At 38.9% G+C, this 16,310-nt stretch overlaps 1 protein-coding gene across 4 annotated transcripts in view; it reads left to right on the plus strand.

The window, feature by feature from the left end:
• The window catches only part of wdfy4 (WDFY family member 4), a 229,389-nt gene that overhangs the window by 97,251 nt on the left and 115,828 nt on the right, over positions 1–16,310 (plus strand). For all 4 annotated transcript variants that reach the window (XM_031905200.1, XM_031905201.1, XM_031905202.1 and 1 more), the window contains 6 exons: positions 9,799–10,017; positions 10,364–10,545; positions 12,255–12,474; positions 14,131–14,258; positions 14,440–14,551; positions 15,002–15,192. In XM_031905200.1, the coding sequence (XP_031761060.1) occupies positions 9,799–10,017; positions 10,364–10,545; positions 12,255–12,474; positions 14,131–14,258; positions 14,440–14,551; positions 15,002–15,192 (1,052 nt within the window). The remainder of the gene's footprint in view (positions 1–9,798; positions 10,018–10,363; positions 10,546–12,254; positions 12,475–14,130; positions 14,259–14,439; positions 14,552–15,001; positions 15,193–16,310) is intronic.

Below are 16,310 nucleotides of genomic sequence, written 5' to 3' on the forward strand. Positions count from 1 at the left end.
CAAGGGGAAGATTTACTAACATTTCTCATGTTTTTCTTTTTAAAAATTAGACTAAACTGAAACTGCTCTAAAACTAGAATTTTTTTAATTGTTGTACAAAAAATAGCATAAAAAATATTTCAGGAAAGGGAAGGGACATCTGCCATTGACTGCTATATGATCTTGACAAGTTTTAGCTGGAAAATTGTCAGATTTGAATTTTTAGCCGCATTGTAAATCTCAAAAAAGTTTTTCCCTGTGACTTTTAGTGCTAAAAATCTAAATCAGGAAAATAAAAACCAGATGGTTAGTAAATGGCCCCCCTAATTGTAGATTTCAGTATCACAATAGCTTTGGATATTATGCTTGTTCAAGAAATCATCCAAGGCATTCTTAAAGGTATCAACAGAATCTGCCATCACATCACTCTGGTGTGCTGATCGTTTTTATTGTAAATAAGGAGGACACCCCCCATCTGTCTATAATCCCCTCTAATATACTTGTACAGAGTAATCATGTCCCCTCACAAGCGCGTTTAGTTGCATGTCTTTGCACTCTCTCCAGCTTATTCATATCCTTCTTAAGACTGCAGCCCAAAACTGCACTGCATACCCAAGATGAGGCCTTACCAGAGACCAGAGACCTATAAAATGTCAATGTTATGTTTTCATCCATTGAGCCAATGCCCTTTTTTTTTTGCTTTATTTGCTTTAGTAGCCACAGAATGACACTGCCTAGAATTAGACAAATTGTTATCTACAAAAATCGCCAGATCCATCTCAATTAAAAGATACCCCCAACACATTAGGGCTCTGGCACACGGGGAGATTAGTTGCTTTTAACTTGTTTATTAATGACCAGATTAATGCAGATGATACTAAATTGTGCAAAACTGCACGATAAATCTCCCTGTTCGCGGGCGACTAATCTCCCCGAATTACCATCCCACTGGTGAAAATGTAAGTCGCTGGTGGGATGGCACATGCTGCACAGGTGATTTCGGCAAATCGCCGAAGTTGCCTCGCGAGGCATTTTCAGCGATTTTCCGAAATCGCCTGCGCAGCGTGTGCCATTCGCCGGTGGGATGGTAGTTCGGGGAGATTAGTCGCCCGTGACAAGGAAGCATCGTGCAGTTTTGCACAATTTAGTATCATCTGCATTAATCTGGTCATTAATAAACAAGTTAAAAGCAAAGAACCTATATCTGAAATGTACCACATCTGCTAAAGGGTGCCTTGCTTGGATTTTTGAGTCTTTAACTGCCAATACAATGCTATTAAATAGCCATATCCCTTAAAGTGTTGAATAAAAAAAACATTATCTATGTTGGGCAGGTTTATAGTTATGCTTCTACTGCATTTCCAGTTTTTGCTGGGCTTTAGACATATGTACACTCAGTATATTCAAATAAAATGAGTTGCTTTGCACCAAACTTTTTGTAGCAATAACTAAGAGGGGCAATTAATGTCAGGTAATTTGCAGTGATAATTTCCAGAAGGCAGCCGAATTGTGATAATCTTTTGTGGTTAATTAACACTAGCACTCAGTGATGTTAATTTCTGTGGGTAGGAAAAGGCAGCAGTACAGTTATGGTTGTCATGGGACATTTGGAGAAAGTTAATTATTTTAGTATTCCAACTTCAAAACAGAGACAGAATTACAAAATTAACACTTAGCTTGATAAGGTGCCTGCAACATGTGGCTGTGTCTATTTTTCCTGAAGAAATGCTTTTAGTTACACTTTGTGATACAACCTATTATTTTATACAGCCATTATAAAAGAAAGACTTGTAAGCACCTATGAGGCCTATTTTATTTACACAATAAATAGTGATGCAGTGTTAAGTCAATTTAAAATTGTCGCTGAGTCAAAATGCCCACGGACCCAAGGCCAACAGCAGTATGAATGCATGAGGGAAGTAGTAAATGTAATTAAATGTATACAAGTAAATAGGTCAAACTGTGTTGCTGGACAGAGGAAATGAGCAGGGAAGTAGTATGGGAGGATAAAAAAAAGTTCATTTTATAGAATAAGAAAAGCTGATGTAAAGTATGAAATTGTAAGGGAAAAAGTAAGGAAGTCAAGCATAATGAGAACAAATGGCAGATTAAAACTTAGAAGCAAACACAAGAATAAGGGGGGGCAGACTGGAAGGGAAGATGATTGGTGGCAAATAGTTTTAGCAGTTTGAAAAGCATAGAAAAGTATAGAAATTGATGGAAAACAGAGCACAAGGAGCAGGATGTAAGTAAATAGTGGAAGGGTTAGAGGTGGATGACCAGGTTATAAAGAACTGAAACAGTCTTTAGGGTAAAGACACACAGAGCTGTTGTAGCAGCTACTTGCCATGGCTACTAAAATAGACAATACTGATTATTTACTGATAACTGTCTCTTTGTGTGTTTTAGTACATCTCAGTATTGTCTGTGTTTTAGAAATGCTCAGTATTGTCTATGACAGGGTATTTTCTGGCTTTCAGTAGCCATGACAAGTAGCTTCTACTAAGTAGCTCCATGTGTCTTCACCCTTAAGGGCAAGACCCCTTAGCGACTTACTCTCCCACAATAGATCGCTGCTATCATGGGCAAAATACCTGCTCCAAAAAGGGTTTCCACCAGCAACTAAAGGAATCACTGGTGGAAAGCCCTTTGCATGGCTTCGGTTTCCGAAGTCACGCAAAGTTGCCTGCAGGAGGAGACTTTTTACGACTTTGGAAGGGGACATCAATGCAAAGGTATTTTCAGTAGAATTGACTAGTGATGAGCACATTTTATCGTTAGGCATGAATTCGCAGAGAAATTCTGCATTTTGCCATCAGTGAATTTTTTCAAGAAACTGCAGTTTCGCAAATTCGCATTGACAAAAATTTTGCAGAGTAAAAAATGCCCATTGACTTGTATTTGGAGAAAGTCATATAAGAAAAAAATTGTTGCATGCGCATAAAAAATTAATGAAGATAAAAAAAAAGTTGTGCAGTTGCCAGGACAAACGCAGTTTGCTAATTTTTTGCCATTTTGCAAATTTTTCAGTAAAGCGAAGCAGTACAGATTCTCTCATCACTAGATTTGACACCTGTGGGTACAGCAGATTTCCCATGGGCAACAATTTTTCTGTGTGTCAGCACCCTAAAGTGAATGGGAGGCAGTATGGGCAGTTTTGCCAATATACCCAGTCGCTAAAATGCCAGCAGTAGTGATGGGCGAAATGTTTCGCCAGTCATGGATTTGTGGCGAATTTCCGCGTTTCGCCATTGCAGGATTGTTTCGTGAAAAGGATGAAAAAATTTGCCATGGAAAAATTTGCAGAGCGTCCAAAAATTGTTGCCCGCGACAAAAGAATAGCCGCGCGACAAAAAAAATAGCCGCAGGCGACAAAAGAATAGCTGCGGGCGACAAAAGAATAGCCATGGGCGACAAAAAAATAGCCGTGGGCGACAATTTTTTTTGACGTGCTACATTTTCGCCGTTTCCCCCAGGGAAACAGCATGGGAAAAAATAAAGCCGCGCCATTCCAAGATGGCGGGGCGGCCTCAAGCGCAGCATGGGGAGACATGGAGGAGGAAGCCGCCACTTCACACATACACAAGGTGAGCTCCAACGCTGCTCAAACACTAAGCAAATATGCCAGGCAACCACAGGAAGCCCCCCCCCCCCCCCCCACAAGGAAACTCCTGCATAGCAGCTACACAGCCAACCCTGACTGAATCCCCCCCCTTCTACCAACACCTATGAACCATCTTTGGGAGAAATAGCAAACCTACTGCACACTAACCACGCCACAGTACTTAACAGACTGGATGAGCTCAAACTAGACTTTAATATCATAAAACTGGATGTACAAAACCCGAGGAGCGCACACATGAAACAGAAAGGTGCATATCTGACCTAGAGGACAGAACGCAACGCCTCCAAAACGTAGTAGATGAACATACCCGCAAAATTGCTGCCCACCAGGCCAAAACTGATGACCTGGAAAACCGCTTACGGCGATATAACATCCGCATTTTGGGCATCCCAGAACGAGCAGAGGGCAGACAAGTTAAACTCTTTATTGAGAACTGGCTCACTCAAATATTTGGCAAAGAGACATTTTCCCAATGTTTTGTAATTGAAAGGGCCCATAGGATCCCTAGCAGGACCCCACCACCGGGAGCACAGCCGCGTCCCATTATTGCCCGACTCTTAAACTACAAAGACCGGGACAAAATATTACAGGAAGCCGTGGTCCGGGGCCCAATACAATTTGAAAATCACAATGTATCCATATTTCCAGACTTCTCTATGGAGGTCCGCAACCAATGTTTCAAATTTACAGCCGTTAAAGAGAAACTCAGCTCCCATACTCAATGACTTTCCCAGCTCACCTAGGAGTGATAAAGGACGACAAAGCACACTGTCACGATTACGCCACTTCAGACGCACGTGACTTTAGGCATGGCTGTCTAGAGGGTCCCCTGCTCAGTCTCACACACCTGGCACACAGGTCAGACTAGGGTCACAGCACCCCAAAGTCCAGCCAACACTCACAAACTCATACACAACTTGCTGCCACCACACTCTCATACTTCTTACACTGGCGATGAGATATGACAAGCACACTGGTAGAAAAAGGGTTAATGTAAGGAACTGACACACACACTCTCCTTACCAGCAGTCAAAGGGTTAATCAGCATACAGCATGCAGAAGGCTAAGGCACACAACACAGTTACACGCTCGGAGGTTAGGTAAGTTTTAGAGCATCAAGGACAAACTTATTAAATTTTATATTTAATATTATAAAAGGTATAACAGTGCAAATTTAAAACAAGATGTTACAAAAAGGACATACAGTAAAATGAGTACAAACAGTTTTAAAATAAAAGGGAAAAACATATAAGTCCTATACTGTACCAAGCAGAGTCCTTCTAGTCCTGGAGGCAAGGGGAAACCACAGGATAAACTTCCAATAGAATTTGGTCCTCCAAAGTATATCAGAGTATAGTCAGAAGAGCTGACTATTTATCCCAGTTTGCAGGGGATCAGGTAACTGCACACCCCCCCTCCCTCAGGAATGCAAGGGGTATTACCATTAGCAAGACACAGTGTGAGTTTTATGACCTGTGTATGGACTGGACCAATGATAAAAATGTCCATAACTCCTTGTGGGGAACATAATAGAAAGATTAAATTAAATTCATCAGTTCTGAATGATCCCACTGGTTCCATACAGACTAAACATCACTACTGTGTGACCTGCCCCTGCCCAGATAATCCTATCTGCCCAAATCCAGTGATGTTTGGACTATAAAAGGCCATAGTAAATTAAACATATACTCAGGTTTTGGTACCTCCAGTATAAATGGTATGGGTTCTGGGACAATAAATATTTGTGAGTTTGGGTTATGATGTGACCTCCACATCACCTATGATGGGTTCCAATGTGAACTCTAAGTCACCCCCATGTGGGTTTCCACTTCCCCACATGGCATGGCTCTTATCAGCCAGGGATTAGAGCTGGGCATTCCAGGTTGTGAGGCCTTTACACATGGCTGGTTCCAGACCCTAGTGACCAGAGGCCTGTTATATATCTGTTTCTGGCACATTGGGGAAGATTTTTGTGATACCTTGGCCTGCTTGATTAACCCTTACAGGCCTATATCATGACACGCACTTTTTCACCTCCCCTGAAGAAACAATAAAATGGTTGGAAACGCTGACAGGCCTCCGCACTCTACAAAAATCCTCGTACCCGTATAAAAACAAATCAGACAATTTCACCCCCCTTCTCGCTCTCTAGAGGCACCAGGCAGGGATGCCCCCTCTCCCCTCTATTATTTGCAATTGCAATGGGACCTCTATCCGCTATACTTAAGAACACAGCACCAGTTAAACGACTCCAGATAGGTAAAATTACTGAAACTATAGCAATGTATGCGGATGACCCTATACTCTTCCTAGAAAACCCATACAAAGCCCTAGATTCAGCCCTCAGGATAATAAATAACCATACAGTCTACTCCGGACTGAAAATTAATTGGAACAAGTCAATAATTTTCCATATAGACACCTTCCCCCTAGATTCACTCAGATACAAAGCCCCCCTCCAATGGTCCACAACATTTAAATACCTAGGAGTATACATACACAGAGATATTGAGAAATATGTAGCCCAGTCAACCTTAGCCCACTGTTTCAACTCTGGTTGAAAATAAATGCAAAGCATGGCGTAACCTCCCTCTAACACTTTTAGGCCGCATTAACCTTTTCAAAATGACTCTCCTTCTCAAATTCACATAACTATTCCACCAAGCACCAGTAACAGTTATTTCACAAACTTAAAAATCTATTAACTACAATGTACTGGGCCTCAACCCCAACAGGACAGCCCTAACAACACTACAATACCCCCCTGACATGGGAGAGCTAGCCGCCCCCAACATATTTCTCTATTACATTGCAACCAAACTGGTAAACGCATGGTGGTGGGCCTCTCCATCCATTAACAATGCAGCCACTATACTTGAAGCCCAACTGGTTAATTCATTAGAAGCACTCAAAAACCTTCTTTACCGGGGCATTAATAAAAACAAAACACTCTCCCCATTAATGAAAACCACAGTAAAAATTTGGAAAACAGCACTAGTATACTTCCCCAGAAAAGATAACTGGTACTCAAAACATACACCCCTCTGGCACAATCCACAACTCCCTCACCTATTAACAATCCCTGAGCCCCAAAATTGGGCCAAATACCAAATAAAATACCTAGGAGAGATTATGGAACAAGGAGAATTACCCTAAAGGGGAAATTCAATTTACCTAACAAAATGTCTCTTCAGATTCTTACAATTACACCATGCTCTGCAAGCCCAATTTGGGAAAAACAAAATAGATGTCACCCCTAGAAGAATTGAGGAAATGATCTTTGAACCAAACCTATGCAAACCTGTATCCCAATTCTACTCAATACCATGTAAACTATATGACAAATGGAAGAAAGATATTCCCCACCTGACACCTGAAATGTGGATAGAGACACGTATAATACAGAATACTAGAAACTTATAATACAACTCTAATCAGTTCCAAAGATAAGATGATCCAATTCAGATTCCTACACAGAACCTATCTAACCCCCCACAGACTCCACCGAATTAACCCAAAAGTCCCCGACGTCTGCCCAAAATGTTCCCAAACCCCAGCTGACTATATACACATGATGTGGGACTGTCCTATAATAAAAATTAAAAAAAATTCTGGTACAAAATAACTGAAAAAATTAGCCGCTTACTGGCACTCATAATACCTTTAGACTTATCTTTACTGCTACTAAACCAGGTGGAGGACACAACCCCCGCCCCAGCTGAAAAAACACTATTGCGTTTTCTCTTTATACAAGCCAAGAGACTAATAACTCTCAAGTGGAAATCAGAACAACCACCCAAAAAAGACAATGGATAGACCTAATTAACAGCTCAGTCCCCCTATACCACCTGACATACCTTAGCAGAGGATGTCCCCAAAAATTCCACAAAGTGTGGGCCCCCTGTCTAACTGAACACCTACCCGCACTATTACCATAAAGAAGTCAGTCCCCCCTTCCCCACCCTTACACAGGAAGCTGAATCTATTAAGAGAGGTGTCAGGTAGTTGCTTTCTTGTAACCTGCCCATTGTTCTGTTGTGATGCTGGGGGGAGGGGGGCTAAATCACTACAACTTGCTGTGCAGAACTAAAGAGTAGCTGCGTTTATCATTGCACAAATAACAAGGCTGAGGGCACTGAGGAAGGTAAAAATATGGCTAGCCTCATGTCAGATTTCAGAATTATATACTGTACCAAATTATCTGTTACCTTCTGGGTAGCCTGGCAAGATATGGGTTCCTTTGACAGCCTGGTACAAAGTAGAGATAAAACACTTGATGAATTTATGGTGAGAGTGAATGCAGAACTCTATTTTACTAGAACAGGTAAATAAGAAACATAAAAGAACAAGTACAAATAATGTCAGTAAATAACAGGCAATACAGTAACACAGTTTATTAACCCCTATGGTGCAACACATATAACTGAGAGTTCATGTTGGTGTGCACTTATCTGTAATCCAAAGTGTAGCATTCAGGAGATCCAGTACATAAGAATTGTAATTTGTTAATGGATATCCATTCAGTGTTCCCAGGGATGATAGTGTCCAATATTTAGCCCTGGTTCTCCTCTTGGATACAACTAGGTCACTAGCTAAACAGGGGTGACTGACTCTAACACATTGGAACCTGGGGCTCTAACCTACTCTGATCAGAAGGGGCCTGACGAATGAACCTTCTGTTTCTTATAAAACAATTCCCAAAGTCCCTAACTGGGCCCTAAATTTGCACTAGCTACAGTGAAAGCCTATTGGAACTGGAACCTAAGGGCCCTAATGTGCAAGGTGAGTAAAATCCTTCCCAGACTAACACTTACTGTCAGATTGCTTGCATAGAAACAGTCAAAACACCATTAATCTCCTGTCTACTCTTCCTCCTGCAAATCATGAGAAACACTGCCTTTAATAGACAACTGCAATGACATTCTTTGTTTTGATCCAGTTGCCGTGCCTTTCATCATTACAATTACAGCAATAGTTGTAAAGACACTTAACTAAAAAAAGAAAGTGTAATTCTAAGTAATACACATTATTTAAAACTGCTACATGGTTTAAGGGTTATTTTTTTCAATCAGCTGTCTTCTACTACATAGTGCAGAGAATAAAATGAAAAGCCAAAAATTAATTTTAATAGCAAATACATTTTCAAATAACTTTAATACTAATCAAGACTTTAAAGTAATGTATATTTGATATTTGCCTAGAATAACATTTCTTTCATTGTGCAAAATTGTATTTTTGGGTTTATAACACCTTTAACCTGCATTTTTTTTTTCTTTTTCTGGTAAACAGAATGATTCTAAGGTTCATTTTCTGTTTAGTTTTAAGTATTAGTCATCAGGCATGGAATGTATTTGGAGAAATCATTTTACCCTAAAATGTTTGTGCTTTAAAGTATTCCCAAGTGAGGTGATAGTGTATTTCTTCCTACTTGCGGCACAAACATCTGTCACTTTCATCATGTCCCATATGGTGTAAATACACTGATGTTAAATCTAAAATAGACATCTACTTATTTTAAACATGAAAGATAATGAAAAGGTAATGAAAGATGGTATAAGATTATCACATTTTATGTAGATAAGATAATTATAGTGTTACTAACATCCATTCATTCATTTGGTAAGACTGAACATTTTCCCTAAAGCTCTTTTGGATTTAGCTCAGTATATATATTTAAGGAATACAGATATGTACAGTATGAAAAAGGTTCCCATTCCCAACCCTTACTACGGCAAGATCTTGCCATTGCCTGTGTAATGTGACTTCTTTACTTATTATCTTGATTCATATTTTACCCACAATTTGCCCCCAAACTTAATTTGTTATAAGCGCAGTCCTTTTTGGGGTATGTGTCCATTAAATTTCCAGGTTCCTATATTGAAAGTTTCTGTCCACACTGTAGAATCAAAACATGCCAACAGTTGCATTTTGTGCGTTGGAAGAAAAAAGTGGCAGGGCTTGCTATTAAATAATAAATACAAATGAAGTGTTCTTGCACCTTCCACCCTTTAGTCCAAATTCAGTATGGTCCCTGAGGTGTGAACGTAACAGAAAAAATGAACTGCAAAAGAGATTTTCACATACAAATTGAGGTATTTTCTATAGTTTAGATTGTTAATAAAATCACTTGGATTTTAGACTTAAACAATGCATTATATTTTGATAATGCTTTTGGCAATTTTATTCCCTTGCAGGTGGTCGAAACTTTCCTCCTCCTGGTGGCCTTAATTTCTCGTGCTGGTTCTTGGTGAGCAGATTCTGCCTTGCACCAGAGCCACATCCCATTCGCCTCCTAACCATTGTTCGTCATATGTCACGGAGTCAACAGCATTTTGTGTGTTTATCCATTGTCCTTAATGCAGCTGAGAGATGTCTGCTGGTTTCTACAGAGGAACAAGAATTCCAACCTTTGGGTAAGGCATTAGTATTTGTATGAATTAGGGGGGGCAGCTGAGAGGAGATGCTCACCTTAAAATTATGTTTTAGTATTATGCAGACTTTAGAGTTCTAAGAGCATTTCATTTGTCTTTTTTTGAGTATGGTAATTTAGGCTTTAGCCCTGTGGGTTTTAATATAAACACTTATTTTCTAGTTGATTGGGTCTCTGTAAGCCTGGCAACCTTCCAATGGTAGAATCACTAAATAAAAGACATGAGTAAAAAATAAAAAAACATTTCCTAAATTGGTTACTTTAATAATGTCTATGGAATGTCAAACTGATACATTTTTTTTAACACTTCTTGCTTTTTTTCACCAAAGATATGATGGAAGTGGAAGTATCGTCTTGTAATTCCTCACGCTCACCATCTCAGGTGCAGCTTAATGTGTCTGGACTACTAGTGAAGGACCAATGGCATCACTTATTTGTAGCACTAAAAGATTTAAAGCGGTCTGGTGTGGTTACTGCCTGGATAGATGGCCAATGTCTGGGTTCAACAGAGGTTAGCAAATACACTTTGTAAAATTATCAGTTTACTATTTTATGTGTACATTTTTTTGTCCTTGTAAAAATATTGATGCCACATACCAGTAATGCCAAAAGTGATTTCAGAAAAATATAGGTAATAAATGTGTACCACCACTTGATCACAATTTAAAAAAATAGATGTTAATTAGTATCTATTGTGAGAGATGCAATGGGAAAGATCATTATTTGGTGTGTTTGTCACCGGTGTTAAAGGTGGGATACAAGTAGCACCAGGTAAAATGCCTGGTTTTACAGCAGGTAATGCTGTGTTGAAGTTATTGGCTTAGGAAAAACCAAATTAATAGGTCACTGGAGTGAATGTAGGGGGAGCAAGAAAGACCCTCCATTCCAAACTCCAGTTAATGTTTTCAGTTGGCCAGCTGTAGGGAGCTGCCTGATTGGGCTGCAGGTGAGCAGCAAATAAAAGGGCTGTGCGATTAAACAGGGGGTTGAGTTGGAGATTGATTCCTGACTTAGAAGGTCACTCTCAGAGTGGGGCACAGGGCAGGAGGGCTGCCTGTGTCAGGAACTCCCAGAGGAGCTGGGGGTGTCTCATGCCACTGCAAGGAGCAGAGGGAGTTGTGACCAGGCAGATGAGAGCTGAGAAGAGTCAGCAAGGCTTAAGGTGAAGCCTGAGTGTGAGTTACTCTGGGAGGTGAAAGCCCTGAAGAAGGGACAAATCATATCCATGAACTGTATGTTGATGAACTGTGTTCCTTTAAGCTTTATATTGGGAAGAATTTGCCCTAAATAAACCTGTGTTTTACCCGAAGAAGCTGTGTCCCTGTTTCTTATGCTCCAGATCCTCTGCATGCCTGCTTACCATTGCTAATTCCCCCAAAATTACGTGTACACGCAGTCAGCATGTCACACTATATTAGTTCATTTCATGCAATCTGAAGACACAACTTAGCAGGTGCTTGTCATTAGATTGCAATTTGCTCTTTTCACATTTTACTAAATTTTGTAAATGTATAGTATATTTTTGACTCTGGAAGGCTTATTTATCAATTTTCAAATTTGCGAATTACAGAGACACATTTATCATCATTTATCATTTATATAATCATAAAGAAAACCCTGTGCGAGTTAAGGAACGCATGCAGGATTTCAGGCAAAAATACCTCATTAGTTGAAATATTTTTTCCCTGACCAGGCTTTCTTAAATAATAAGATAACATCCAGAAAAAGCGGAGCACCACGTGGTGAAAAATAAAATCAGTCTTTATTTAGTCACATTAAAACGGCACATGTACAGCATCAGGACTTACGCTTAACGCGTTTCGTGACCTTAAGTCCTGATGCTGTACATGTGCCGTTTTAATGTGACTAAATAAAGACTGATTTTATTTTTCACCACGTGGTGCTCCGCTTTTTCTGGATGTTATCTACTTGTTTAGGGCCATTGGGAGTTGGTCCGTGAGTAGCACATGTGGATGAGTAAGTGCTCCCGTGTTGATATAACTTTTCTTTCTAAAATAATAAATATGGAAGCTCGAAAGGCTCAAACAATTACAAATGTGCCCTCTATAGAGTTTTTTTTCATTTGGATAAACTCAAGGTTTTACCAAACTCAAATGTTTGCTTATTTATTAACATATTTGAATAAAAAAAGTCTTCCCATCATTTCAGTGGGTCTACAAACTCTCTCCACTGATCTGAGTTTTCTTTTGTCTCTTGAAGATTCATTATGTGCAACGCTTGCCAGGGGGCATTACCAATTTGGACCCCTCAGCACTAGTAGACATTCATGCATTCATTGGCACACCACAGATTTGGCGCCAGCAGAGTTCTCTGCTGTGGAGGCTGGGACAGTCTTACCTATTTGAGGAGGTTTTATCTGAAGAGACCATGCAATTGATTTTGAAACTTGGACCTTCTTACTGTGGAAACTTTAAAACTGGTCAGTAAACGTATTTTATTTAGAAAAGGTTTCACGTGCAAAAGATCATATGTTCTCTGCCTGATGAAGATCACCATGCTATTGATGGAAATGTTTAACTTTTTAAGTTTGCATGGTGTGTATCCAAAATGTTTCGCTTTTTTTGGGATAAATGGTTCCATTGATGTAACCGGACCTACAGGCACACAAAATGCACCCAGGACCCAGCCCAATACCCACTACATACACATGCTCTCTTGATGCCTTTATCCTTACCATAGGTGGCCAGATCTGCATGCATCCTGCCCTCTCAGTAATTACGCCAGTGTTTTCTGAATGTGAACACAGTAGATATTTTTAAACATGCAGCCTTTGTTAGACTATGAGGTTAGGAGCAGCTCATTATATAGAGGGCTGATCTTTAGATTGGTGATTGCTTTTCCGTGCATCTTCTCTGCTCAGCAGAACACAATAAGTAGTTTATTTCAGGAAGTTATAAAATGAAACTGTTTTCATTTTCTTGTCTAGAGCAGGGAATAATAACTATAAAAAATACACTCGCTTATGAACAAAGAAACGCCTCTAGTAGATTACTGAATAATACATCATTATTAAGAATGTCTCTTAAAAAATAAATGCACAGCAGGCTAAAGATAAAACGCTAGACTGTGCATTCAATGTGTAGATCATCATGCCTATGTTGTGTCTACAGATTGTGTGCACTTGTGCTTTATTGTGCTTCATCATACAACACCTCATAATGTGTGCAGTATTCCCAGAACTGAATCCTTGTTTGCATTTCCAGTTTCCCTTCTCATCACAGGTCAGAGGTTGAAATGGTTATAAATGTGCTCAGTTATTACTTGTCACTCATAAGTGTAGGGTGAAGGTGTAGTGCTGTGGGAAGAGGCTGTTGTTTAAAGTGGTTTATTGATTTCCCATTCACTGATCCTTGTTCAAGATCTGTTCCCGTATAGATTCATTGGGAATTAAAACATTTAGAGGATAAAGACTATTTGAAATCAAGAAACTTTTTAGAGACAGTAAATCTATGAACATTACATTCTTACATAAAGACTTGTTAATAATAATAATAAAAATAATTAGCAGGATCAGCCTGTGGGCACAATAAAAGCAAAATTGTAAATGTATAACTGCTCTTCTAAATAACATGTACTCCTCTTTACATAAATATCCACACAAATTAATGTAGTGCTAAGTTTTAGCAAATAGTGGTGCTGAATATCTTATTACATAGATCAGATCCATCTGTTGTAAATGTAAACAATAAAATATGTAAATATTAAAGTTACAAAATATAACCAAGGTTGTTTCTGAACTTTAGGATACAAATGATGTATGTAGATTGGCTGTATAACTAAAACTCAGATTGTGTCTTCATCTTTTAAAGTCCTCAGTGCAGCACGATAAGCAAAATAAAAAAAGGTAAAAGAAAATTTAAAGTACCCCCCAGCATTAAATCACCTGCAGTAAATCTGCAGAAGTTCCCTTTCTTATTTCTGAATTTTCCTCATCATTGTGGCAATTGTTTTTATCACATGCTAATTGCTGTATAAGCAGTAGATGCTGGAAGGAAAAGTTCTGAGGCAGAAACAATTTTTGATTTGTGATTTTTTTTTTTTTATATTTGCATTTTATATTATTTGTTTTTCTTAGGAGCAACTACTGTTGTAGCAGAGGAGAAGATTGTCTTTGGTGTGAATGTTCTCAGCTCTTATTTCAGCACTATCACCAAGATCAGAGACATGTATAATGAGGTGGATGGGCGACATATAGCTAAAGAGGTATTTGAAAAACTGAAGCATGCTATTTGTTATCTCCTTACTGAAAAGCAATTTTTCTGTAGACCAACTATAGATTTGTGTATAGCAATTCACAGATCAGTCATTGTGGGCTTGTGAAGGTATTTTGTACCTTAATGCATAATTATTTTATTATGAAGATTTTGCTCCTTTTCTCTTACAGTTTGTTATCTCATCAAGGGATAATTCAACACCTGTCTTCTTGTCAAGAAATTTGGCTTCACATCTCCAGGGTACAACACGTACTCTTGGTGCTGTTACTGTGCAAACTAAGGGTAAGAGGGTTTGTGTGACTGGATATGTATGTCATAGTGCCATTTTCTTACCTCAGCAATCATGAAAAGGCAAAATAAAACCAATTTGCTCATTTCAGAATCATAAGCAAATTAAGGTAGCTGATGATAAAATCTGTAAACAACATGTAAGATTTACCTTCTGACTCCACTGTGCAAACTGTGGGAAGGGAAAGCTGCATTTTCATCTGACAATATACAGTTTCCTCACAAGGCAACTTTGAATAAACAATTCATCGCTTATGTTATTACCAGCTGGAAAGCATTTTTCAGGAGGTTAGTCATCTGCAGTAAAGCAGATTTATCACAAGCGACTAATTAACCCATTTGCCATCGCCCTTAGTATTTTGGATTATAGTAACTTTTTTTTTGTGTATGATATGCTGCCTCACCCCTTAGTGTTGCCTCCTCTTTATCTTCTTTCAAAACTAGGTGTACGAGTCTTTAATTCCACACCGGCTTCTGAGTCCCTCAATTATATTGGTGGCCCAGCAGTAATGCTCAGCTTGATTGCCATGTCAACTGATGACCAGGCCCTGTATGCTGCCATTAAAGCACTTGTGTCTGTCCTAAGCAGCAGTCTTCTGGCAGATCAGCTCATGCAACATATTGATGGATATCGGGTAACTTTTAGACATTTTGCTGTAATACCCCAACTTTATGGTTCGAATCTAGACAAATCTTAGAGTGTGGTCTAAAAAGCTAAAGGAAGTCTAATGAGCCTTTTCAAAGCTAAAAGCAGTAGCTTGAAGGCTTTTTTTAATTCAGCATCAAAACATCTGATTTCATGAATGACTAACCAGTTAATACCACAGGAAATGTTACAGCAGCCTTAAAGGGATAGTTCACCTTTAAATTAATTTTTAACATAATATAGATATTCTGAACTATCTGCAATTGGCCTTAATTTTTTTTGTTTTGTAGTTTTAAAACTATGTAGCTTTTTGGTCATCAGGTCTCTAGCTCTCTGGTTGCTAGGGTCTAATTTACCTTAGCAATCAGGCAGTGGTGTGAATAAAAGACTAGGAAGTTTATAGAAGGGCCTAAATAGAAAGATAAGTAATAGTAGAGCAATTGTTTTTGGCTGCCAGGGTTAGAGAACCCCATTTTAAAGCTGAAAGGAGGCAGAAGAGACAAATAATTAAAAAACTATAAAAAGTAAATGAAGACCAATTTAAAACTTGTAGTAATAGCACATTCTATAACATGCTAAAAGTTAACTTAAATGTTTACAGCCCCTTTAAGGTTTAGGCAAAACTAATTTCCCCACAGTTGCTGTAGTAAGGCACGTAAGGATTACAAGAATCTTTCTGAATCATTTTTTTATGAGTTTAGGAGTTAACTACAAATCAGCTAATCTGATCTAAAGGAAAAAACTGACATATGATTAAGAAGATCAAATATGTAAATCAGTGGTAGAAATTACAATGATTTGGTCTACACAGCAACAGGAGCAGTTTTATTAAATGTTAGGATTTAGATTAATATGCCTGCTAGAGTCAGGTGATGGAGTAATTTTTATTTATATAGATATATCCCTAAATCCTTGCCTGTTTGTGGCCCTCAAGGGCTAGCCGTTCATTCCTCTGTTGTGCAGATAAAAATTGTAGACTAGTAAGTGCTGTTGAATTCTGTGAAACAACATGGAGAGGGGATAGAGGGAATGTATTGGTTTGTAAAAAGCGATAGCATGAATTATTAGTAGAGATAGTAAAATTCACAGTGTGTGTGAAGCCTCTGG

Source organism: Xenopus tropicalis, chromosome 7 (genome assembly GCF_000004195.4).
Source record: "Xenopus tropicalis strain Nigerian chromosome 7, UCB_Xtro_10.0, whole genome shotgun sequence".
In the NCBI taxonomy this organism is placed as follows: domain Eukaryota; kingdom Metazoa; phylum Chordata; class Amphibia; order Anura; family Pipidae; genus Xenopus; species Xenopus tropicalis.